At 41.7% G+C, this 27732-nt stretch overlaps 1 protein-coding gene and 1 long non-coding RNA gene across 3 annotated transcripts in view; one reads left to right on the top strand and one right to left on the bottom strand.

The window, feature by feature from the left end:
* Nucleotides 1-27732, bottom strand: part of LOC117558024 (carbonic anhydrase-related protein 10-like) — a 209244-nt gene that overhangs the window by 89619 nt on the left and 91893 nt on the right. For both annotated transcript variants that reach the window (XM_034233983.1, XM_034233984.1), the window contains one exon: nucleotides 20409-20551. In XM_034233983.1, coding sequence (XP_034089874.1) covers nucleotides 20409-20551 — 143 coding nt within the window. The remainder of the gene's footprint in view (nucleotides 1-20408; nucleotides 20552-27732) is intronic.
* LOC117558025 lies at nucleotides 5170-8539 on the top strand. The gene is made up of 3 exons (XR_004570785.1): nucleotides 5170-5281; nucleotides 7890-7995; nucleotides 8349-8539. It is a non-coding gene; the product is annotated as an uncharacterized LOC117558025 (long non-coding RNA).

Here is a 27732-nt window from a genome sequence, read left to right as displayed (position 1 = left end):
AGAAACTTCTCATCGGTGGCGGACCCACTCACTACGTTGACCAGTCCCTCAAAGCCTTTCGTTTGGTCCGGTGAGTGTCAACAGTCATTTGAGAGCCTAAAAGGTATTCTGTGTTGTACTCCTGTTCTTTCTGCACCAGACTTTTCGAAGCCATTCAAGCTCGAGGTCGATGCCAGTGGAGTTGGGACAGGGGCTGTTCTTCTACAAGAAGATGCACAGGCTATCGATCACCCCGTGAGCTACTTCTCCCGAAAGTTCAACAAACATCAGTTGAAGTACTCTACTATTGAAAAAGAAGCTTTAGCTCTATTGTTTGCCTTGCAGCACTTTGAGGTGTATCTTGGCTCCAGTGTAAAACCTATTAAGGTATACACTGATCACAATCCGCTGGTTTTTCTTTCAAGGATGTACAACCACAATCAACGCCTTATGCGGTGGTCATTGATTGTCCAGAACTACAACCTTGACATAAGCCATAAAAAGGGCTCCGATAATGTTCTTGCCGATGCACTATCTCGTGCTATGTAAATAGAAAATGTTCATTGTAAGGTCCAAACATACTGTTTAGATTTATATGTGTGGGGGTGTTACGTGCCAGGCAGGCTGTACTGGTGTGGTTTTCCTTCCCTCCTGTGTTTCTCTCTTCTCCCTGTCTTCTGCACAGCTAATCAGCAGCTGATCGGTATCTGCCTGTGCACCTGAGTCTGATGGCTGATTGGATCCTCTCACCCTCAGCTGGCCTATCAGCAGCCAGGGCCGACCATAAAGGAGGCACCCAGGAAGTCTTCTCGCTCTCTCACTCTGGGCCTGTTGCTGATGAAGGAGCCTGCAGTATTTAGCCACTAAATTTCTTTGTATTGTCTGACCTTATTGAAAGTGTGTTGAGAGGTGGAGGAGTTAGGTAAGTCTGGGGTACCCTGTACATTTCTCACCACGTAGCTAACTAATGTTTAGACACACTAGGTTAGCGGATTGTTGCCACCCCTGTATATTGTTTTGTCAAAGTCTTTGTAGTTTAGGTAGTGAGGGTTTTTGTTTGAGTTTTGGTTTCAAAGGATAGATGTAGAGATAGGCCTGGTTTTGTTATGCTTGTTTCTTTTGTTTGGCGCAATCCTTTGACTCCTCCTCCTCCTCACCAACTAAGGTTTTCAGTTACATGTCTGTTCGGTTCTGGGTTAAGAAAATAAACCTTTTGTAAACTGTTACGCTGACTCCCTCATTAATTATTGGTTGTATGTTATTGTCTCCAGGTCCCCTAGACCTTAGTGGGGACGTAACAACGCAGTAAAGGAAAGCCCAGATGGATCTGAGATTTTTAAAGCCAGGTATGTAGCTAAAGGCTATAGTCAAGTAGAGGGAATTGATTACAAGGAAACTTTTTCACCGACAGCAAATATGACTTCTGTACGTACATTGATGCAGGTGGCTATACAGGATGATCTTATCCTACACCAAATGGATGTGAAGACAGCTTATCTCCATGCACCAATAGACTGTGAGTTATATATGGAACAGCCCGAAGGTTTTGAGGCAAAATCCAAAACAGGGGAACACTTAGTGTGCAAACTCAACAAGTCATTGTATGGTTTAAAGCAATCTGGGCGAAACTGGAACAAGTTACTGCATGATCATCTTACAGAGAATGGGTGTGTGCAAAATGATGCTGATCATTGTGTCTACAGAAAAGAGTCTGAGAAAGAAAGAGTGATTCTGTTGATATGGGTAGATGACCTACTTATAGCGGCCAATAACAACGGCTCACTCAGTGATGTCAAAGAGATGTTGAAGAGGAAGTTTAAAATGAAAGATTTGGGTGAACTTAAACACTTCCTAGGTATCGACTTTACACAGAGTGAGGGGGAGATCATGAGCCAAAAGAGACACATAGCAAAGATGCTAGAGAGGTTTGGCATGTCAGAGTGCAAACCAAGGTCAACTCCATGCGAGCTAAAGTTACATTTTGACACTGAGGGTGAAGTTATCGATTCAACAGGATACAGAGAGATAGTAGGTAGCTTGATATACATTATGACATGTACTAGACCTGATCTGAGCTGGATTGTGAGTAAACTATCACAACACTTAGCAGAACCAAAACAACAACATTGGGCTGCAGCAAAACAACTGTTGAGGTATCTAAAGGGTACAATAGACCAAGATCTACACATTACAAGAAAAGTGAGGAAAGCCTAAAGCTTGAGGGATACAGTGATGCTGATTGGGCAGCCGATCAAAATGATAGGAGAAGCACAACTGGATATTGTTTCAGCTTAACTGAAAATGGTCCAGTTATATCCTGGAAAAGCAGGAAGCAGCCAACAGTGGCACTATCGATCTGTGAGGCCGAGTACATGGCATTAGCGGCTACTACTCAAGAGAGCATGTACCTTGTACAGTTATTAAAAGGGGTAGACCGTAATAGCCCACATGTACCAGTGAAGATATATGAGGACAACCAGGGAGCAATAGCTCTATCAAAAAACCTTGTATCCAGACAGAGAAGCAAGCATGTAGACATCAAATACCATTTTGTACGATCTGCACATGCTGAAGGGAAGATATCTATTACATATTGTCCTACTGCAGACATGGTAGCTGATGTCCTAACCAAGCCGTTGACAAAGGCACAATTTGACAAGTTCAAAGGGTATTTGTTTGGAGAGTAATGTAAATTGCAGGTATACAAATTGAACACTGCTAGAGAAGCTTTTGTTTTGTTTATTTGGATTCTGTGTACCACTGTAGAGAGTTATCAACATGTCTTTGAGTGGGAGTGTTGAGCATATTTGTATAATAACAAAGTCATGTTTCAGTTCATGTGTATGACATCATCAGAATGTGCCTGAAACGTGGTGATGCTAATGAGCATGCGCAGTTACAATAAACGCCCCAGTACTCCCAAGCCCCCAGGAAGTGCGCCGGACTCAGATGAAAATATTCCTGGTGGCCAAACGGCGGTACTGCACATCCGTTTGGTTGCCAGGCCCGGAAACACTTTTTCCCATTGACTTACATGGGGAAAGAGAAGTCTGTAAATCGTTGGATAATTTTAAACTAAATAAACTACCCAGTATGAACACTTGTATAGCCCTTATTAAAAACATTCGTTCCTCAAGTTGTACAAATTTGCTAATAACGTTATTCTGAGAGTTATTTCCCTCTGCATTATGAACGTGCATCTAACCCACGGGACCGCGCCCCCCTGCACGTTCATGTTACGTGTTCAGCACTACATGCGTTTATCTTTACCCATGGATGCACAATAACAACGGACCCATATCGCCTTACTGCCAGCCCACGGAGCTGTAATAATGGATATATATTGCACATGTTTGCTGTAATTCATCATTTGTAAAATAGTATACTACATGGGCTGTATGACTAAATCTTGTACCGTAAATGTTGTATTGAATAAAGTTAATATTACCGACATTAGATTAACGTCCCTGTAGCTTATTATTGCACTAAGAAGCTTATTGCACTGTGTGTGTATATATACAGTGCAATAATTATTTCATGCTAAATGAAGCTCTGTTGGATATCACTAGATCCTGTTACAACGTAATATAAGTACATAACGATTGATGTGTACATTAGCATCATTACTAGCTAGCCGCTAGCTGCTAACTGCCGCCTCGTTAATATCAAATATTATTGTGCTTTGCTAGGTTGTGACAGTGCACTGCAACATATTTGATCTAATTTATTTTTGGTCTAATTTATTTTTATTGATCATATTTATATATGTTTAGTAGCTTGTGGAAGTGCGCTCCAAAATATTTGTTGATCTTGTTTATTGGTATTTATTATTTTGATATTATTTATTTAAATGTATCATTTATTTAATTTATTTTTGTATTGGTTTTTCAGTTGAATTATACGTTCAGGGTAATCAACAGTTAAAAATATACTGTGCAAATTATTATTTGTATTTGTTTTAAAGTTCAATAAATTGATATTTTCAAAGTCAATGAATAATTTATTTAATAATTGTGATATCAATTATTGACCAAATATAACCGTGATTATGATTTTTGCCATAATCGAACAGCCCTAGGGGAAAGTGAAGTCTAAAGCTGTAGATGTAAAAACTGATGGATTCTTAATTGTTTAGGCAGACAAGGTATTCCTAAATGACTTATTTAGATGTTTTAACTAGTGGGACAATCCCACCCCCATTTGCTTTCACACTTTAGGTATTATATACATTGTGATGTTTAACACAGTAATGTGACAAATGCATTATAAAGTTGTATCTAACTTTTTTTTATCTGAAGAAACGTTAAACCAATAGAAAGTTCTCTGACTTTGCTCTGTAAGGTTCTACCTACAAAGGACCAATCAGTGCTCGGAGTTTATAAAGAGAAATAATACAATGTCACCTCACTGCTCTATAATTGAAACTGAAGAAGCTATAACAAAACAAATATTGCTAAGCTAGCTTTCTACTGTACTGTTAATGTAAAAACTCATGCTACTATTTGATCGAAAAATAAATATAGGTACGAGTGGCTTGAGTCATTATGACTGCAACTGGTTGTTAGCAAGTTACAGTGCTGTGTCTCAATCCAGTTTATTCCGTTAATACTGCCATCTGAGTGAGTTTTGACAGTGTAGCATTTTTTATTTTAATATCTTATTTGAATTATTAACTACCTCTCAACCCTATCAGTAATAATAATAATCATTGCCATGTCACAAGACATTTTTGTATTCCCCAAACAGTCATGTGGAACTATTTAAATGTTCTCTCTAAAAAAACAATGACTTCCTGCTCTGCCGTAGCAGCCTCAGTCTTAGCTTCCCGCTCGCCTTAGCAAACGAAAGTTTATCGTTCATGGCAGAGAATACATTCTGAGCATGAAAGGTTGGATCCAAATTGTGGTGAGAGTTTGATTGGATATGAGATTTTACAATGAATAAAAAGGGTGCCTGTTATGTAACCGTCTGTACGGTGGCCGGCAGGTGCAAACGCTGCACAACGGCCTAAAACGCATACATAAGCAGGAAACACCTGCAAATAATGAAATGAAAAACAAACAAACCCCGAAAACAAACGCAACAGAAAAACGCTGCAAATACCAAAACGATATGCAAAGTCAAAAGCACGTACAAATCCCAAAACACATACAAGAGAAAAACATTCCGGAAGTGCTCCAGGCCTCTAGGGGGCGCGCTACGTGGAACAGATTGATGTCTGACCAGACATAGAGAGAACGAACAAGAGTGATGGAAATCGGGAGGAAATAAAGTTCATTTAAGTGGAGAAAGATATAAGAAGGTACGTTTTGTTTTTATACATAGAGCGTCATATTTATATACAGTTGCAAGAAAAAGTATGTGAACCCTTTGGATTCTCCACACATAGCGTTGTGTGTTCCTTCCAAACAACTCAACTTTGGTTTCATCTGTCCACAGAATATGTTGCCAGTAGTGCTGTGGAACATCCAGGTGCTCTTTTGCAAACTTCAAACGTGCAGCAATGTTTTTTCTGGACAGCAGTGGCTTCCTCCGTGGTGTCCTCCCATGAACTCCATTCTTGTTCAGTGTTTTACGTATCGTAGAGTCGTCAACAGAGATGTTAGCATGTGCCAGAGATTTCTTTAAGTCTCTAGCTGACACTCTAGGATTCTTCTTCACCTCATTGAGCATTCTGCGCTGTGCTCTTGCAGTCATCTTTACAGGACAGCCACTCCTAGGGAGAGTAGCAACAGTGCTGAACTTTCTCTATTTATAGACACTTTGTCTTACCGTGGACTGATGAACATCAAGGCTTTCAGAGATACTTTTGTAACCCTTTCCAGCTTTATGCAAGTCAACAATTCTTAATCGTAGGTCTTCTGAGAGCTCTTTTGTGCGAGGCATGGTTCACATCTGGCAATGATAGATAGATAGATAGATCTTTATTTGTCATTGTACAGGTACAACAAAATTACAATAGACTCAAGGTGCCAACACGCAAGACAATATAAAAACAACAAGACAATATAAAAACAATAAAAACAATAAATGGGACTTAAAAAGACATGATAGGGAATATGTACATAAATAAATAATAAATAAATAAAATTGCACGATTCCCCTCGTATTGCACGGAAGGCTTATATCATTTAAATATTAGCAGCGTTTAGTGCACATATGGCCCTGGGAAAAAAACTGAGCTTGAGTCTGTTTGTCCGGGAAGACATGGTACGGAAGCGCCTGCCTGAGCGCAGCCGTACGAAGTGCTCGTTACCCGGGTGGTGTGGGTCCTTGAGGATTTTGACTGCCTTCTTAAGGCAACGAGAGCTGTACAGTACCTCCAGGGAGGGGAGGGGGCAACCGATGATCTTCTGGGCCGAGATGATGACCCTTTGGAGCGCACCCCTCTCTGCGGCTGTGCAGCTGAGGAACCACACGCAGATGCAGTAGGTGAGGATGCTTTCCACGGCGCAGCGGTAGAAGGACACAAGCAGGTCCTGTCTGAGGTGGTAATTCCTGAGTATTATCAGGAAGTAGAGTCTCTGCTGCGCCTTCTTGACGGTTGCCGTGGTGTTGGTCCTCCAGGACAGGTCCTCCGCCAGGTGAACGCCCAGGAATTTGATCACTGAGACTCTCTCCGCACAGCCTCCATCAATGTACAGCTGCATGTCGGTCTTCTTCCTCCTAAAGTCAATGATCATTTCCTGGGTTTTCAGCTTGTTCAGCTGCAGGTTGTTTACTTTGCACAACGCTAGCAGTTGCTCCACCTCTTCCATGTACGCGGTCTCGTCACCCCCTGAGATGCAGCCCACCACGGTGGTATCATCAGCAAACTTTATGATGGAGTTGCTGGTGTGGGCGGGGACGAGATCATAGGTGTAGAGGGCGTATAGTAGGGGGCTCAGCACGCAGCCCTGTGGTGATCCGGTGCTGAGACTGAGGGACGTGGAGGTGTGGGTGCCAATCCTCACTCTCTGGGGGCGATCAGACAGGAAGTCCTTAATCCATAGACACAAGGAATGGGATACTCCCAGGACTGATAGCTTGGTCACCAGTCTGTCAGAAAGGATGGTGTTAAATGCAGAGCTGAAGTCCACAAAGAGCATCCGTGCGTAGCTCCCCCTACTCTCCAGGTGAGACAGAGTAGAGTGGAGAGCTGTGGCGATGGCGTCCTCCGTGGACCTGTTGGCCCTGTAGGCGAACTGGTGGGGGTCCAGACCGGGAAGGAGGGATGAGACGATGTGGGGACGGACCACCTTCTCAAAAACTTTAGCGGGGGTGGAGGTGAGTGCCACTGGACGGTAGTCATTTAGGCAGCCAATGTTGTTCTTTTTCGGCACCGGGATGATTGTGGATGTTTTCAGGCAGGATGGGACGATGGCATGGGACAGGGACTGGTTGAAGATCTTGGTGAAGATCCCCTCCAGCTGGTCAGCGCAGTCTCTCAGCACCCGTCCCAAGACTCCGTCCGGCCCCGCTGCTTTCCTCGGGTTCACTGCCTTCAGTGTGCGTCTCACCTCGTGCTCCGCGAGGGTGAGGCTGCTGAGGGCAGGTGGATGTAATGGTGTGGCTGCTTCCGATAGCCCTGTCTCGTAGCGGGCGTAGAAAGAGTTCATCTCCTCCGCCAGCTGAGGGTCACCCCCGTCGGCCGAGGGGTGGTTGGGTTTGTAGTTGGTCATTTGCTGGACCCCCTGCCACACCCGCCTGGAGTCGTTGCCCCGGAAGCAGAGGGACAAAGTAATGACAGGAGAGTAGTGTGCATTAGACATGCTCAAGAACAAATAGAGAAGACATTCAAGGAGAGACAGAACACAGATTCAACGGTAAACATGATGTATCTTTCTATTTATTTAGCTAACCACTATTTAGACTGTGTTTTTGATTGACTTGATTAAATGGATTTACTACATCAATGTATGTCTTTTCAGGCTGCCATGTTGTGTCCTTTCTGTGGCCAGCATCTGGGGACAGTTCAAGTGTTCTGTGGCTCCTGTGGCAAACATGTACAGTTTTTGGCAGAAGTTGAACACAACAGTAAGTTCACTTTTTTTATTGTATCTGTTTCAAATGCAAGAAATAAGGATTCAACACACTACTCTGTTTAGAATAGTAATTGGCAGATGCATACACTGGTTATCAGAATGAAGGACACATTTTTTCATTGTCTGTTTATGTGAAATATGTAGAAGCCATCATTACATTGTAGACCAATGCATGATTAAATACACAAAACAGCTTATATTATACATTCATAATTGTGTATTAGTTCTATCTTTATAGAGAACATTATACATTTAGAATCAGATTTTGAGACAGTGAGCGGCTGGGAAAGTCACACCGCCATGGACCACAAACAGTTGCTGACGTGATGTTTTCTTCATTCTCAGGCATTCCATAAGGAGGGTCAGGAACTCACGCTTGGGACCACCAGTGTCCACTCCATCCTCAGTTTGTCCCTCATCATCAGTGAACTTAACTGATGTCGAATGAGAGGGGTCGAATGAGGCACCTTTGAATCCGCGGATTGCTCCATCCCACACACTGGCTCTATTAATATTGAACCTGCTGCAAGATGTATTTGTTCTTAGTTAGAGTTCTGCAACAATGTGTGCCACAGTCAGGTATTCTGTGCTGGGAAAGACAAAGTGATGTGTTATAATATTAAATGATGAAGCTAGTAATAAGATTTACAGTATAGAATAGAACAATTAAGTGGTAATAGTAACAATCAATACCTTTCCTCTGCAGTTTGCTCCATTTTGTCTTCTGGCTCGTCCGACCGGCCCACTTCAGTACCGATGGCCAGTCCGCCCCTGGTGCATACACATTTGTGTAGTTGCTGCGGTGAGAAGACAGTTGAATAATTACTTTAAAATACATAATATATGCATGACATTCATATGACCCTTTTATTTATATTAGGTCTTAAAGTTTTTGCATAAATTAGGGTGTGGTCACATTGAGTGACAGCTCTGTCAAGTGACTGCTGCTGCTAGCTTCTTGTCTCTCTGCTACCTGCTCCGTGAAGCTACTGGGACTCTGCCTGCTCAGTTCATCCAGCTTGACCCCGGCCGTGGTTGTTTGTTCTTCATGCTTATATATCGGACTATTGTGACTCGCTCTGCGGTTGAAACAGACGGTGCATGAATGCGGTTTTGCGGTAAGCGAAATTCGAGTACTTTATTTATGTGTTAATGATTTTAATCAGCTACGTAATGAATATTAAGGCTTGGGTTAGCGTGTAAGCGTGTGGTAGCTACATTGGTGCTAACGATGCTAATCGTAGTCTCCAAGTTAAAATCATAGACTGTATATATAAAGGTTAAAACGAAGTAGACAAATGTTAAGCGTTAAGTGGGATAATACTGTAGAACAAACGGCTTCTGTTTGAGATTGATAAAATAAGGTCATCCTTGTAACTTAGAGAGATATTTTATTATGTAGGTAGGAACTGTATGCATCGCTAAGGTTAATTTAAATTGGCTATGCTCAAGTATGTAGACAAGCTAATGTCGAAGTAGTGTATGTGAAATCAACCTCACAATAAGATGTGTATATTACAATTATTAATGTCATATTTCAAGATGATTACTTAGATATTACAATATGGTTGGTTGAGCTGGAGTTCATTATTGAGCTTACACGTTAACGTCACAGTCATCTGAAGAACGAACCCAAACCTTGTTGTTTTTATTAATTGCATTACCAAATGGGTATCAAATAAACAGTAAGCATTGGTAACACAACTTCCAAAGTTACAGTAAAATAAAAAGGACCCTGACTCGGACAATACACAATCCAACATGTTCAACAGAAGAGAATCAGTTATATTGTTTGTACACATGGTACTTTACATATATATCTGTTTGTTTAAGGTGTCCAGGTGATGCAGACAGGCTGGACCAGAGAGTGAGAGACAGAACTGGACTCCTCACAGCAGTGAACTTCAGCTCAGGTACAAAGACTCTTTTTTCATACTGTACAAAGAATCAAGAAAGATATTGGTTTAAATGAATGAAGTATTGACTTTAATACACTGATATACATTCCATTAAACAATACTAAATACTAGATCACCTACACATCAGTGAAGTTGAGGGGTTTTTCCATGCAAAAAGTTACATTTAGATGTTTAGCAATATGACTTTGTCAGCTTTCTAATTTAATGTATTGAAGGCAAAGATATTTAACACATAGTGAGAACTGCTACTATTTATCTCTCAATATTGTCTGTAATAAACGTGGTAAAAGTTATTCTTTCAGTGAGACAACAGAGCAAGCTTCGACAGTTGCACTACGTTTTGTAAGGTTTCAGCGTTAGAGTTCTGTTAGTTTATTGTTTTGTGTTTATTCTTGTGGCCTTGCATTTTATTTTGATGTTGACGCTGTACTCTCTTTTCAGGTGTCTACACTTCCTGTCGTTGTGTGTCACCTGCCAGCTTGATTGTGGTCTCCTGCTCATGATTGTTTTCACCTGTGCCCCATTAACCGTTGTGTGTATATGTAGCCCTGTTCTCCGTTCGTCTTGTCTCTATACCAAGTCCATGTCTGTACTCCCTCGTGTAAACATTGAGCATTCTAGTCGAACCTAGTGAACTATTGAGTATCCTAGTAGATCCTAGAAACCTTTTTCTTTGTAAAGTCTTTTTGTACTATTAGTTGAACCTAGTGAACTTTTGAGTGTTGATCCTAAAACCTTTTTGTATATTAAAAAGTATTTTTTGAAATCAAGAAAGAATCGTGCATCTGAGTCTTTGTGAGTCCTTCGTGTCAGTTTTGATAACAGTTAAATATTATTTTGATAATAAAATATATTTCAATGTTGATGAACTTCATACTGTTCATTCATAATCTGATTGTCTTTGTAGCTCTGTTGAAATAAAAAAAAACATTACATTTACAAAATAATTATATCTACAGCCCCTAAACACACAAACACACCGCTTTCATAAATAATACACTTGTTCTGCAATAATATGTTTTATGTTTCCTATAATTTTTGTTAGGAAAGGACATGCCTGAAAGACTCAACATTTTCTCCTTCTCTGAGGGTCAAGAAGAACATCCAAGAGGAACATTAAAAGCTGATGTTATGAGATTTTAAGACCAGTACAGGACATTCACTAAGAAACTACTTTTATTGTGAAAACACAGTCAGCTGATCGGATGCACCTATTTCCACATCTACACTCCATCAGCTGATTATTTCTATTTGCCTCACCTTATGAGCTTCACAACATGTACCTTGTACCGCAGAGTTTGCAACGTCACAAATAAATGGGGCCAATCTTCAGTCAGATGTGTAATCTAACATTTTCAGTAAGAATAAAACCTTATTTTTATCTTTGCTGCACATCCAACCCATCGTTTCACATCGTGAGGTGACACAGAATCGAGGGGTACCCTTCATTATCATTCAATTATACGAACTCTCGGAAATAATAACAAGAACAGACATCAAAACATATGGCGCTATAGGTAGCTAAAAACGCTAACATGGCTCACCTGTGTTGTAGTCTGGTCAAAAGTGGTCTTCAATGGCATTAAAACAATAAAAACGCTGCTGAAGTTAATCCATAGGTTAATCCAGTGGTTCTCAAAGTGGGGGGCGCGCCCCCCCAGGGGGGCGCAGAGGCATGCCAGGGGGGGCGCGAGAGACCAGGAGGAAAAATGGTTTTAAAAAAAAAGATTTAAAAAAAAAAAAAAAAAATCATAATTTTTAAAATTATTGATTCGAAAATAATATGATGCAGTACAGTATTATTACGTGTTGAGAGATGTATCCATAGATCTCTTCATTTTGCTCTCAAAGTGCACCAGATTGATGCATTTAACTTCAATATTTAAAAATGAAATCTTCCCGGGGGAGCTTGCCCCCGGACCCCCCTATGTGAGGTCCACACACCACCTATAAAAATAGCACTTTACCCCTGCTAAGCTGATTATCGAGCCTTCATTGTAACAGTCGCGGGTACACTGTGTATATGCGTGGGGAATGTTGCAGTAGAAAATTCCACTGTAGCGACCGGTACATTAATGGGAAACCCTAAATGTTTGAGCACCCTCTATGAAACGTCAAGCTACCTGAGCTACTGAGCCTGACTATTTGTGTTGGGGGGGCCCGACTTTTTTTTTTCTCCAAAGGGGGGGCCTGACAGAAAAAGTTTGAGAACCACTGGGTTAATCCAATGTGTCTGTGTCACTTTGAAATGATTTCTGATAATCCATGAGCAATAAACATGCTTTTCGGTTTTCAGATGTCAGAGCGAGAGATAGGTTCACTCTCATGCAAAACTGTTTGCGCAAAGACCCCACCTTTTTGGTTTACCATGTGTGTGATTGGGGAGATTCTCCTTCGATTCTATTGGCTCTAACGGTCAAAAAGAGATGTCAATCACCGAAATCGACCAATGGGTTCCAGAGAAACGGTAAAACCCCCATCTCACCCCAAATCACCTCAGAGGTGGAGTTTTTTTGCTAAATCTCTCTAAAAAGGCCAAATGTCACTTGTTTTGCATCAATCTTGATACAGGGTACTTATTATATGTTGTACTTTGGATTCCTAAAGCTTTTAGCCTACCTTACCATCATCCAAGGGTAGTTTTCACCAGGCCCGGACTAGCCATCGGGAGGACCGGGAGGTTTCCCGATGGCCTGGCCTGTTAAGTGGCCTGCTGGCCTGAGGAATCTTTTTTTTTATGTATGTATTGTGAACGCAACGCTGCGCAAATGTGGGTCTGACTCTGCCTCACAGAGGGTGACTGGCTGTCTACATGATGTGGCCTGCCGACATGGCCACTTTCATACAGATCATACACTAATGCCCTCGATTGGTCTCTGTGTGTCATTCAAGCTCGGGAGGGTGTGTGTATGTGTGGCGCGAGAGAGAGAGAGAAAGCGCGCACACCGGTTACGTGTATTGTTGTTAGCATCTGGTGCTAGCTAGCTGCGCTAACGGATATAATGAGCTGTCAACAAGGTGGGGGGAGAGTCCTCTGCTGTCAGACTGAGAGACTGATAACTACAGCTCAGGTGAGGTAAAGGACTCTGAGTGTTTAGATAGTTAACTTAGTCTAAGTTCTCAGTGGGTCTCAAACGGTTTGGTCACCATTTATGTAAACACATATTTCCATTTGAAGGGGGAGTGATTAGTAAAATATGCATGAATAATAAATACAAAAATGTTAATTAGGTGAAAAAAGGCAAGATAAACTTTGAAAACTTGTTGAGAGCTAAAACTAGTCTTTGCTGCTGCCTCAAAGAGGAGCAGGGGGGAGAGGAGGGAGACAGGAGAGGAGGGAGACAGGAGAGGGGGGAGAGGGGGGAGACAGGTGAGTCTGGTTCAGGAGCCCAGACACACTCACAACTATAAATGAACCAAAAACAAATAAATAAACAAGTTTCAATGTTTTTTCTTATTGGATATGCATGTTATTGGTTATGGCCATGTTCTTATGATTTTATGATTATTTAAATGTATACAGTTCTGTTTCATATGGGTGTAGTCTCTTTATTTCCCCCTCAAAGTGCACCAGATTACCGGGGGAGCATGCCCCCGGACCCCCCTAGAGGATTTGAGGTCATGGATAAGTTCCTAAATAGATTTGCATAGATTTTTTTAAAATTAGTAACCCATGTCCATATGTTTATTCTGGGGTAGTAGATTTAAAGTTTAGGGCTATCACTATGGGCAGCAACGTTGTAAATATTGACAAATAAATCCAGGAAAATGGCACAAAAGAAAACTGGTAGTGGCCTGGCTGGGTGTATAATTCCCCGCCTGACTTATTGTCCCAGTCCGGCCCTGGTTTTCACTATAAGTAAAAAAGAATTTTTGGACGGACACTAATATACAGTTTTTTACTGTGTTCAATCTGAATTGTCTTTAAAATGAAAAATATCTGTATTGATTCTGACTTTTCTACATCCAACTCGCAGGTTTATCATTACTTTGAGAAAAAAGATTATTAATTTAACCCTTTTAGAAGGGAAGATATGGTCATTTGTTCTGGGAATGTCATTTGCGGGCCTGAGACCTGAAAAACAGGCTCAGGGCTAAACTGGTTAAATGTATAAGTAAACACATTTAGTCAAATAAAGTGATAGACTAGGCCTGTGCAGTTGGTATCAGCTTTGCCCAGCATGGGCTCCTCCTTCAGGCCTGGTCCTCCTCACTGAGGAAAGACCCTCAGTCCTCTCCAAACCAACAGACAGGACGTCCATCACACGGAGGTTTCTCCCTGAAGTCTCTGCAGCTCTCTGGACACCATGCTGTCTCAATCCGTCCACACTGAATATGAGAGGGGGAAAATGAAAATAATAAATGCTTTAGACAATAAGAAACATAAAGTTGACTGTTGAGTTGCTCAGTTTTTTTAGATTGTCAATACTATAACTGTATAACTAATATCTCAGGTTAAGAGGCACATTCAAATAAAGATTGGTCTTTAAATACATTTTGTCTTTTGAATTGTTTGTCTAAAGTCAAGGATCTATAACTGGTACTTAGTTGTAATGATATAGTCTGGTTATTATGCTGTTTGGAGGAGGCCTCACAGGTAAGAGCACTAACTAGCTACCATCACATGTACCTTAGCTTGACTTAAATATATTAAACGTATAATTAAGCGATATCAAAATATAAATAACTAATGTCATGCAAACATATTAATATTTGCTTGATTCCAGTGTTGAATTTAGCACAATTGCATACAAACGTTAAGGGATTTTAAGATTCTGAAGTATTATGCTAAAAACTCAATAACTTAGATTATTATTTATAGTTTTGCTGAATAGTTTCATGTCCGCTTACCTTAGAAACGTAAAATGTGACGGCAGTGTGCAGATGGGGAGCATGTTAGCTTAGCTTGGTAGCTTCTGCTAGCTCTGGAACTTTCAGCTCGGTGGCAGGAGGTCCCGCCTCGGCTCCACCTCTTTGCCCTTATTTGGAGCAGGCTGGAACAGGCGGGAGTTGAACTCTGACGTCACTGTCGAGCCGTTAGTGGCCGACTCCGCCTACTAAGGGCTTCTCGGCAACTCTGCAGAATCCTATAGGTGACGTCACGGACCCTACGTCCATTTATATTAGGGGTCGACCGATAATCCGCATTTGACCGATTATCGGTATCGGCCTTTTTTTATATCAAATTGCCGATAAAACTTTGGCTCTGATGCAGCCGTTTCTCTGGCTGCAGTCACCACTGTTGCCCCTTTCACACCAGCGCTTTTTCAGCTCCGGCTCGGAGCTGGAGCCTGAAAAGCGCCGGTTTTTCCTGTTCACACCGCAGCGGCGCCGGCTCTTAGCTCCGGAATCCGGTTCACTTCCAGCTCCAAAAAATTGTCGGTCTAGAGGCAAGAGCTTCGGAGCTAAGAGGTGGCGTCGCTTACGTCTCTCTTACGTCGAGGCGTGCAGGAAACTAAACCCACCTCCCCTGAACATGGGTCGACTGTCATGCCTGCCTACAAGCAGTAGTGCTTATAAACACACTTTATAAAGTCAGGCAACACTAACCAGGCTTCGTGTGATTCTGTTTATTTGTACCTTACTTTGACCATCCGTTCACTGTTATTGATCATTGTGGAGAGAGGCAGACGTGTTGTTTTGTATTATAGCAGCTATCGGATGAAATCAATACATGGGCTGCACAGGTTGTCGTGTCCGACTATCACAAGTAGAATCATAATAAAAATACGCCGGTAAAATGTGCCTGTAGAAAACGGTGTATGCCACAATAGGATAGCAATAGCAAGTAGTCAGTTTAGCTTCGGTTGCTATGCTAACATCACCCATTTTATACCAGAGAAACTTTCATAACAGCGTTGTGATACCAAACAGCGTCAATTCAGACTGACACACATTCACTTAGGCTAAGGGGAACTGGGGATATGTATCAGCTGCTTGTGTGAGTTGGACAGTGAATACTTTAGAGCGGCCGCTGCAGTGTGAGCTAACGGAGGAGAATACACTCCCGTGGAAGAGCAGCACTGCAGCGGTCGGTAAATGCTGCAGAAACACATTAATAAACAATGAACCACGGTACTCTGGAGCAAAGTATAAGGTTGGAGAAGTCGTTATTCAATTTATTCTGGCTTCGTGTGATTAAAAGCAACACGATCATCGACCCGACGCAGTTCCCCGTTGTTGTTGTTGTGAGCGCCGTAATGCCGTTGGGGAGCAAATCAGCGATGTAAACGGTGACGTCATGACGCAGCAGCGGCAGCACCAGTCGGGTGCTGGGCGGTGTGAACAGAGCGGGAGCAGAAAAGGGAAACCGGAGCTGAACCAGAAAAGCTCTAGCTCGGAGCTAGAAAGGGAAAAGCGCTGGTGTGAAAGCCGCATCTGTGCACGAGCAATGTCCCGCCCACAGCGCTATCTGATAGACTATTACTAAAGATTTTCCGGGCGGGAGCCAGCCAGAGAGGATTGTAACCTTCTCAGATTACAGGCAGGTGCGAAATAACGCAGACACAGACTGAAGCAAGCAGCAGCGCTGAGCGGCAGAGCCATACATGTGTTAAACCAAAATTCAATAAACATCCCAATCCCCTATGCTGAAGTTGCAAAAACACCACGATCTTATGATCCAATTCTATCAGTTTCCCAGTTACACAGGGACGCGGGAAGTCAGTTAGAGTTGGGGGGGGGGGGGGCTGCGAGTGGAGCCTCGCAGTTTTTCAGGTTGATATGTGAAGCTCATTAGCTAGCCAACATGTATCTAGCAAATGTTTAGCAAAATATTAGAAGTGAGGTCTACTGTAATAGCCTCACTTTTAATAGTTTGCAAAACATTAGCTAGCACTAGTGTTTTGCAGTTGCAAGCAGCTTATTGGGATTTTATGCTAGATAGACAGGCATTGTTTTGATATAATAAATTAAGCATTATTGTTAGTTAAGCATGTCAGCCTGCACCCCCACTTCTGACAAATGACTGACTGAAATAATAATATGAATTATTGAAAAATAAAATTCACTTTAATTAAGAATAAATGCCACGATAAATCCAAACTGACAAAGTGTAAGGGCTTAGCCAGCATGTTGATGTGTTTGTTATTGTTCCTGTTTTCATTGTTGTTTCTCTCATTTCAGTCTCAGCTTTCCTGCCCTTGATTGAACTCCACCTGCTTCCCTTCCCTAATTAGCCTCACCTGTGCCCCATTATCATCACTCCCTCTGTCTATTTAGTCTGCATCCACAGTCCCTTGAGTGCCAGTTCGTCTTAGTTATTCCTAGCGTTCCAGCAGTGTTTTTCTTAGTATCTGATTCCACGTGTACCTGACCCAGCTTCGTGTCCTGACCCGGTTCCTATCTACTCCTCGTCTGTTTTGTTAGCCTTATTGACTGATCTCCCGTGTACCGAACCTTGGATATAAAGACCTTTTTTTGCATCCTAATCCTCTGTCTCTGAGTCGTGCTATTGAGTCCTCCACTTGTGTTCATTCAGTCGTTACACAAAGGTACATTATATTGTTGAGCGTCCTTTAACTCTCACATTAGGATTTACATTGAGGCACAATAAACCAACTCCTCTCTGCACCTATAATATATCTATATGGTGTCAAGAGTTACATTTAGGTGCACAATGCTGTCTCTTGACTTGCAAGCTCTTTTACCAAACAATCTAACGCTAGCTGGGTAAATATGACGCTCTTTGTATCAAAACAAAACTTACCTTCTTATATATCGACTTTCTCCACTTCGATCAACTTTGTTTCCTCCGGCTTCAATTTGCATCACTCTCGTTCGTTCCCTCTATGTCTGGTCAGACATCAATCTGTTCCACGTAGCGTGCCCTCTAGAAGCCTGGAGCACTGTGTGTTTTGGGGTTTGTATGTGTTTTGGGGTTTGTATGTGTTTTTGACTTTGCAGCGTCTTTCTGTTGCGTTTGTTTTCGGGGTTTGTGTGTTGTATTCAGTTTGCATAATTTCTGTAAATGCAGTGTTTTTTGGTTGTATTTGTTTTCAGGATTTGTTTGTTTTTCATTTCATTATTTGCAGCTGTTTCCTGCTTACGTATGCGTTTTTGGCCGTTGTTCCACGTTTGCACCTGCCGGCCACCGTACTTCTGATATCTAAGAATGGGTAAACTTTGACCTCTTTTCATCTTAATATGTCAAATAACTAGAAAACACTGCTAAACACTGAAATGAATCCAGGAAGCAATGTGCAACATCACCAAAAGGTGTTTTAACGTTGCTTCAGGGTTCTTTACAGGGGATTTTACTCTGATTAGATTAGATTAGATAGAACTTTATTAATCCCGTAGGAAATTATTTTTGCCAGGTTGCTCCAAAATTACAATACAGATAATACAGATACAGATTGCTGTGTAAAAGGCTAAAAAAGTAATGCCTCCTGAGCCTACTGAGTCAAATGCAGCTGGGAATTTTAAAGCCTTCGGATATGGTTGAAAAGCTCATAGTCTCTGTCAGACAGAAGTTTCTCTGGGTTTTGATTTAGAGAAAATGTCCTGTTCTGATCTCAGCAGTGATAAATTAAAGCCAGTCGCTGTCAGAGAAGGACAGTCATGCTTGTATCAGAATGTTTGATTAGTTCTGCCTGAAATTCATCGGCCATGTCAGCTTAACATCGAGGTTCCAACCCCAGAGGATTCAGAAACGCATTTAATCAAAAGACAGATGTCAGGTCATCTAAATCAGGGGTTCCCAACGTGGGGGTCGCGAGATGATTAACATTTTTTTTTTAAATAAAAAAAAAATTATTTTTATTAATAATAACGTGTGCATAGACATTTTTCAGACAAGCCATCTGTATAATTTCCCCGCAGCGAGGCTCCCCCATTGGTAATCCACTAGCGCAGTGTTTCTCAAACTCTTTCATACCAAGGACCAGTGGCGTCGCCTGGCCTGGGCTTTAGCCCCGAATGTTTTTTCTGTAGCCCTGGACAATTCTCCCTCAATAATATAACACACAAGAGAGGACGGCAGTACTGTAATTTATAAGAGAATAAAGGAAATACTATATGACAGTAAAACAAGAATAGAGTTTGAAAGGGGAGTGATTTGTAAAATATCCATAAAGAAAAAGAAAATCTGTTTACAGTTCTGTTTCATATGGGTGTTGAGAGATGTATCCATAGATCTCTTAAAGGTGGGGTAGGTAAGTTTGAGAAACCAGCTTGAGATACACTTTTTGTTTTATTCCATGGAATGCACTTAACATCCCGATAGCGATGAATATCTTAAGTGCTTTGACAAAAAATCCATACAAATATTTCATCTTTGGAAGCCATATACTATAAAAAGCACGACCAATCATCTGAGCGGCCCGGCTAAAATAACTGGATGGCCTACCTACCTGTCAGCCTTGCATCTGTGCACAAACTTATCTCGTGCCCTCATTGGTCATGTGCGCGTTCGTGTGTGTTGGAGGAGGGGCTCTGTAAGGAAGTGGCAGATTTTTTCTGGCTGTGTATTTTCAAATTCTAGCGCACTCAAGCTGGTTTCTCCAAAATTACCTACCCCACCTTTTAATGTTGCTCTCAAAGTGCACCAGATTGATGCTTTTAACTTCAATATTAAAAAAAAAATCTTCCTGGGGGAGCATCCCCCCTGACCCCCCTAGAGGAGGTGAGGTCCACCCCCCACTCATAAAAAATAACACTTTACCCCTGCCTATATGCCGTGAGCTGATTATCGAGCCTTCATTGTAACAGTCGTGGGTGTACTGTGTGTTTGCGTGTGGGGAGTGTTGCAGTGGAAAATTCCACTGTAGCACCGCGGCCGCCACCACTGTGGGCTAAGCCCCGAATGTTTTCAGGTCCAGGCGACGCCCCTGCCAAGGACCACCAATAAAATACACTCACGGACCACCTAACTCCACAAATATCCAAAAACAATAGGCCTGCTTACCACTCCAATAGTACATAACAGCCTAATAATGACAGCTTAACCTTCTCTACATCGCCTCGTTCACACAATAAATCAACAACTACAGATTATATAAGCATTTCGTTCAAATGCGATTTAAAATGCTCACAGATTTTACACCTCTTATAAAATGTAGACTACATTTATTACGGAGTTTATGTCCGAGCCAACAGACTCTCAGATTGTTGGCTACTGAGAGATATGCAAAATACACCGCATGTAGTATGACACAAACCTCCGCTGTGGATTTTCAACACAAAATACAGTAAAACTATGGTCGCAGGCCCAAGTTTAACTCTCTGAGGTCGAAGCAATTTTTTCACGTTAGGCTCGCCTGGGCTTTTTTTGTAAAAATGCTATTAAAACATGAACCTTGGTGACCATCGGGCTGGCCTGCATGGTCTGCCTACAAAACAAAAATAAAAGAATGTCCTGCCAGCCTCTGATCATCAACAGACTTCAGACTCCCCCCCCCCCCCGTTGAAAGGGGTCGCCAGTCTCTGGCACTGTTATTTTGGGGTTCGCGGGCTGAAAAGTGGGAACCGCTGATCTAAATAGTACCTTGCGTCCTCCAGTGTTGAGCCTCAGAGGGGTCAGGTAGGGGTCAAAGATCATGTGGCTGGTCTCGATGTCGATGGGCGACTGTCTCTTCCCTATGGAGCACAGGTTCCAGGCCGAGTGCACCAGACCCCAGAAGGATGGGACTGGTGGAGAAAGAGAAGAAAAAGAAATATTAGCATTAATTAGTGTGTGTGCTTTAGTGCTCTAGTTCAAACCATAACAATTGAGAGAAAGTGAGCAGAAGAGCTTCATTATCATGAGAAATGTTGAGTTTAGTAAGACTTTTACATAGGACTTCATAAATATCTGACAAAAAAACTAGCTTTATATTAAAGTCTCTGCAAGTTTAACCAAGGTAAAGATACTGACTTTGGCTCCCAACCTTTTCCTCTTTTTTGTCTTTTACACAATAAAGTGTCCAGTTGTGAGCCTCATCACACGATCTGCCCTACTGTAGATCATGGGTCAGGATTTTTTGTCATTTCAAAGATGCCGTGGTCAAGCCACTACTTAAAAAGAAAAATCTCGACCCCTCCATTCTCGCAAATTTTAGGCCCATTTTCCAGCTACCTTTTTTATCTAAAGCCCTGGAGCGAGTGTAGTCTATGTCCAGCTGCAGTCGTTTTTAACCACACATGGCATCCATGAAAAGTTTCAGTCTGGCTTTAAACCCATGCATAGTACTGAAACAGCCCTTTTAAGAGTTTTTAATGATCTGCTCCTAGCCGCCGACTCAGGTAGCCCAGCTGTCTTGGTGCTGTTAGACCTGACAGCTGCCTTTGACACTGTGGACCATAGCATCCTGTTGTCACGGCTTGAACAGTCCGCAGGCATCACAGGCTCTGCCCTTGCATGGTTCAGGTCTTACCTGACAGACCGTAGCTTTTTAGTGCAGCTAGGTGCCTTCTCCTCTGCCAAAGCCCCTCTTACCTGTGGGGTCCCCCAAGGCTCAATTATGGGCCCCATCCTCATTTTACTGTACACACTGCCCCTAGGTTCAATCCTCACGAAACACAATATCCCCTTCCACTGCTACGCGGACGATGTACAGATCTATCTGCCTCTCAAAGCAAATGTCAACTCACTACAGCAGTTGATGGACTGCTTAACAGAGATAAAATCCTGGCTGAGCAAAAACTTCCTCAACCTCAATGAGAGCAAGACCGAGGTAATCTTTTTTGGACCCCAACCTCCAGCCTCTCCGGTTGATATTCTGGGCTCCCTAAGTAAAAACATCCTCCCCATGAACCTTGGAGTGACCTTCAATAGCACTTTTAAATTCGACAAGCAGGTCAGCACCGTAGTAAAATCCTGCTTTTTTAAAATAAGACTATTGGCCAAAACCAAGTCGTATTTATCTTTTAAAGACCTGGAAAGGATTATTAACGCCTTTGTGACCTCAAGACTGGACTATTGTAACGCTCTGTATGTGGGTATGGACCAGGCATCAATTAAACGCCTGCAGCTAGTCCAAAACGCAGCTGCACGTCTCCTGACTGGCCACAAAAAGCGTGACCACATCACCCCAATTCTGGCCTCACTACACTGGCTTCCAGTCCGGTTCAGAATTGATTTTAAAATCCTTTTATTTGTATTTAAAGCACTAAATGGGTTGGCTCCGGCCTATGTAGCTGAACTCCTCCAGCGCTACACCCCAGGCAGAGCCTTAAGATCTGCTGACCAGCTGCTGCTGGTAGTGCCTAAGACTAGGCTCAAAACCAGAGGGCACCGAGCCTTCGCAGCAGCTGGCCCCAGGCTCTGGAACACTCTTCCCCTCCATGTGAGGTCTGCCCAGACCCTAGGGGCTTTTAAATCCACACTGAAGACACACTACTTCTCTCTGGCCTTCTAGTTAGATTGGGGTCACGACTCCTGACTGTTCCATGTGTTGCTTTATCTGTTGTGATTTATTGTCTTTTATTGTGATGTAATGTGTTTTTATGTGTTTAAATTACATGTACAGCACTTTGGCTCGACCAAAATCATTGTTAAATGTGCTCTACAAATAACATTTGATTTGATTAAGGAAACAATTTTCTGCAAAACAGATTTCTTTCATCTTTCTCTCAATAATTCATCTAGATTTGTTTTGGTACCCCATATGAGTGCCATATGCCCAGTTTTAGAAACACTGAATAACAATTATTCTCATACCTATCCCAGCTTGGATTTTCGTCATTTTAGGGGCAAGGCCATTTGGCCTTTGGTGTCACACGTTTTTTCAGGGCGCAAAGGCCACATGCCAGGGCACAAAGGCCATTGAGGGAAACATTTGGATTTGGAGCTTACAAATATATAACTTCACTTTCTGATAAGAAAAACACACGAATGACATGGAAAACAAATCACTTTTTTAATATCAATAATGTCAAACATTATATCATCATACTGTAGGCCTATGCCTCCTTAGTATTACCGTATATAAAATGAAATACTCTACTTTGAATAATTAGTGTTTGGTATTTTTTCCATCTACTACTTCTCCCATTCACAAATCAAAAATCAAATCAAAAAATCTAAAATTCTATTAGTATGTAACAAATATATTCCATTTCAGAGCAGAAGAAACAGCCTTCAAGGGTATGGCCATCATGGCCGCCGGTGAAAATCCTACCCTGATAAGGTCACAGGTTAAACTCCGTTAAAAATTGCCTTACAATGCAGGGTAGATTTAAAAATGTACTCCCACCAGTATAAAGTTGATGAAGCAAGAAATATCATCTTATTTTTATGACATGCATGCTTCCTCTTAAGGCCCGGACACACCAAGCTGACACCAAATAACTGACACAGACGGACCCCCGACTGTTGCATCGCCTCACGTCGCCTGCGTCTTGGCCATGTGTCGCACTGGAACACACCGCAAAGCCTTCAGCCGACGGCCAAGTACGAACTGCGCATGCGTGAGTGGCAATAACTCTCCTTACCAGCAGGTGGCGGTAGTGTGTATTCGTCATTCAAAAGAGGCAACAACCGGAAGACAGACTGCGTGATAACCGAAAGAAGAAGAACAGACTGCGTGATATAAACAAACAACAAATAGCGTGTGCGTTTTCACTCTACAACGAGAAGCTCATGGGGCTTTCCCGAACCTGTGTCGAGAGCTGGAGTTAAATAAAATCTCAGAAATGTGCCTTCTTAATAGTTTGTTTGGGTCCCTCACTTCCGTTTCGCTTCTCATGTACTGATTCGCTAGCTGAACAGCCAATCAGATTTATTTATTTTGTCGACAGCCTTTGGCCGACTGCCCACCGATTCGACATGTTGAATCGGTGGGTTTTCGGCCGAAAAGGTGTCGGCACGGCTGAAAAGACACAACGGTGCGGGACACACCAATCTGAGAAGGGCGTCTCGACGCTCATCGTCGGCCTGACGCCCATCAACGGCCAAAATCGGCTTGGTGTGTCCGGGCCTTTAGTCAAAACCTGCCACCTTCATTACCCATAATGCAACTCGTCCACTGGCAGTTCAGTTGGAAAATGAGTTATGCTAGTAGTGTCCTTCTTTCTCAATAGCGACTTTTAAAGCTGGTGCTGCTAGCTACATTGATTTGAAAAGAGTTGTCAACATTGGGCTGGGTTATTTTCATTATTGATCAGCAGTGGAACTTTAAGCCAAACTATGATGGCTGTGTAATTAAATTGCGGTTATTACACAGCTTGTTTAAATGCTCTATTCTGATGGTCAATTTAAATGTCTGCTTTTTCCTAATATGGTCCGCTAAGGATAGCATGCCTTTGCTAATACACTCTATCAATAGATCATGTACAGTTATATCAATCCACAAACATAATTCCATTCAATTTAAATTCCACTTTGGCTAATAGCTTCCCATTAGTTTCCCTTTCATTACTTCACCAGAAAACACCATGGAATATTTTTGAGTGATCATGTCCTGAATAAAGAAAAAAAGAACAAGAAGAACAATAAAACAGCATAAGAGAAAAAAACCTTAACAAGACCTACACCGCTACATCACTATCGACACAGTTCAGAGGTTGCTACGCAGTAGAACGGACTATTTTGTCTTAGTGGAAGCAATACAATAAGTATTATTATTTTGAGTTCAATAATCGATTTATTTTGTAATAATAATAAAGTGCGTTTGTGAAGCATCTTTCATAGCTAAAAGCAATCCTCAAGTATTCGTGTAATAAGCAGGATAATGTGCAGGCTCCCGTCTAGCTGCACATTATCCCTGACTCAACATGCGTTCTGAATCAGAGGACTGTATGGAATAACTATGGTCGATTACACCACTAGTTTTAATCATGTGACATGGTTCCAAATGTTATAATATATGTGTCTACAAGCTGCTGATCTGTTTAGGATCATCGCTGCAGCTGATCCTGGATGGGGATTGGACGGGAGTGTTGCACTGACAGATAAACCCAAAGCCGGCCAGATGTGGCTGTTTGACTTCAAACAGAGACACATCAAAGCCTTTTGAGGCCCATTTGTGATTGTGATAGTGGGCAATATAAATAAGATTGACTTCAATCTTTTTACTGTGTAGAAGTCCAAACACATGTCCTTAGATAAACATACCAAAGCCACTGTAATTTGACACACACAGATGAGAGGGTTTATCACTAGCTAAACTGTGATAATGCTTGTCAGAGAGAGGCTTAATGACAATTCACAGTGTAAAACAGCTGTCATGGTAAAAATAAACTCATCAATTGTAGTTAATGTGCTCGGCTAAATGTGAAGGAGGTTTAAATGATTGATGTGTGTGAACTTCAAACACATTTGATGGCTTTTTAAATGCATGTAAGACTTTTTACCAGCTGCATGCTGTTTGCATATTCACACCTGCACAAGGCCCGAGACACAAACCTTTACTTCCGGTTTGACTCTCTCCCCCCTCTCCATCCCGCTCATTATTTCTCTCTGTATCCATCTCAGGCAGTACTCAGAGGAGTGAAGTGACAGATGTGGCAGCCCTGACCTGCAGAGTGCAATCCTGACCTCACAGCCGCATGTCAACACACTCTTATTTCACCCAGATGTGTGTGTGAGGGTCTGTGTGCAATTTGGGGATACAATTGAGAATGTGTATCCAAAATATTTCTACACGTGTGATTTTGTAACTATACTGTTGGATGCAAATCAGTCATTAATGGAGGAATTAGTTCTTGGATTTTAGAAATGAGTGTGCGAGGCTGCTGCACCTGATGCATCATTATCCTCGTTTAAGACTCACCTTTTTTTTCTTCATGTGATTTTCTCATGATCAATTTATGCAATGCACTTGTATTTTCTGCAATAAAACCACAGCAATGCAGTGATATTTTGTAAAAGCTTTCTCTGTTTTTGCCCTTCGGTGATGTAAGAAAAGGCAGGCTATGCCTCAAATGCAGTATTTCTGCATTGAAACTGAACTTTAGTATTTGGTGTAAATTATGAGTTTTTAAATTGTCCAACATGCTTTGTATTTATAGGGCTGAACGATTTGGTGAAATCAAATAATTGTATTATGTTGACTGATATTGCAATTTTTATATGATTTACTGTTGGGAAAATAGTGAATGTATCCTCTTCCAATATCAGAGTCCACATGATAACAAAGGTATCCCAACTGTAGCTGTGAACATGACAGGATGTGTGATTACCTAAAAGAGCATCAGGACTGTTTGAGGCATATGATAGCTATGTGATTAACATGATGATTCAGAGAAAGACATATGACAAGCATGATCATTTCTGACGTGGAGCTAATCTGAAGTAAACATTGAATACTGCTTTCTATTCCTCCATCTTGTGACTGTGTAACTCCCTCTCTTGGATATCAGCATGTGAAGGACACTGTTCAGGAACTAGTTGATGCTCTGTGTGTGATGACTACTAACATTCTGCAAGGATAATAAATACATGTATCCTGAGATTGAGACTCAAGCTGGTGACGAGTGAGAATTTTCTAACATTTACAGGAGTGATCATCAATCAATCCAAATACTTTACTAAATCGCAGGGGGATTGAGGTTTCATGACAGTTGCACCATATTAAACTAAAATGAATACATATAATTGTGTATTTGCCAGCTCATAGAGTCCTATTGTGAACCTGGAAATGTTGAGTACACCAAAGTTTTATATTAGAAATGAATAGTACAGGTCCCCAGCGCATAGAAACTGCTGGATGCTAACTTGCATATATTGGGCAATTTGCACAATAGCCTCAATTGCATTAATTAGCATGAATTAGCATATGCATAAGTAAAAAACGGCTTGGACAATTGTAAAAACTATTTTGTGGTTTTGGGGGATATTGAGGATGTTAAATCTATTTCTGAAATGTTCAGGATCAACAATGGCAGGTTTAACCAGAAAGTGTCCATATTTGTACTCCCAGTGGGCTGATTTTGATGAATTCTGGGTCAATTTGAAAGTTTTAGGGGATTTCAAAACTGACATTTTTTATTTTTTAGCAATTTTCTGCATATGCTAATGCACATTAATGCAACTTATGCTAATTGTGCACATTTCCTAACATATGCAAGTTAGCATCCGGCAGTTTCTATGTGCTGGGGACCCGTACTATACATTACTATCATAAAACTTTGGGGTACTCAACATTTCCGGGTTCACTAAGCTGGCAACTAGACTATAGACATAAGTTGAAGTAAAATGAGCAATCAAAGTCCTTGTAACCATGGTGACTCTCACTGTAGGAACAGCATCTGAGTCACAGGAATGTGTGCAGCTCACGCCATTAGCTTGTCCGTTATTAGCCAGTGATCTTACTTTTCCCAGGATGAGAGGGAGGGAGAGGGGATAGCCGTTTTTCCGACCAACATGCTAGTTGGCTTTTGCACTTTTAGCTGCTCCCTTTTGTAAACAAAGCAGTAATGCGGTTGCTGTGCAACAATGGTGTGGATGCAGAGTTTAGAGTACAATATTTTGTACTGTATTTTTTGGTAACCGCAACTTTACCTTTACTTTACTTTAGGTCAGGGATGGGCAACTTGGATGGTGGTGGGAGCCACATAATTGATGTACTGGCCACCAGGGGGCCGCAGATTCACTCTGAACACACACACAAATTCCATGTATTGTATGTAATTATGAACACATATACTAAGTCTGACATCTTCATTGACATTTTACAATATTTCCGGGAACATCCTCTAATAAGCTCACTAAACAAATATCAGTTCGCAGAAATGTTATTTAATTTTTACAAGTGGCATGTTTGTATAGAACAGGTTATTTAACAGTGGAATACAACTATTTTTAAACTATTGGAAAGCACGGAAAATGTGTGTGCATCAAGATTAAATATTAAGATGACATAAACATGAAGTCATGAACACTAACCCAG

This window comes from Gymnodraco acuticeps, unplaced genomic scaffold, assembly GCF_902827175.1.
Source record: "Gymnodraco acuticeps unplaced genomic scaffold, fGymAcu1.1, whole genome shotgun sequence".
Taxonomy (NCBI): Eukaryota; Metazoa; Chordata; class Actinopteri; order Perciformes; family Bathydraconidae; genus Gymnodraco; species Gymnodraco acuticeps.
This window is presented reverse-complemented; position numbering and strand designations above follow the sequence as displayed.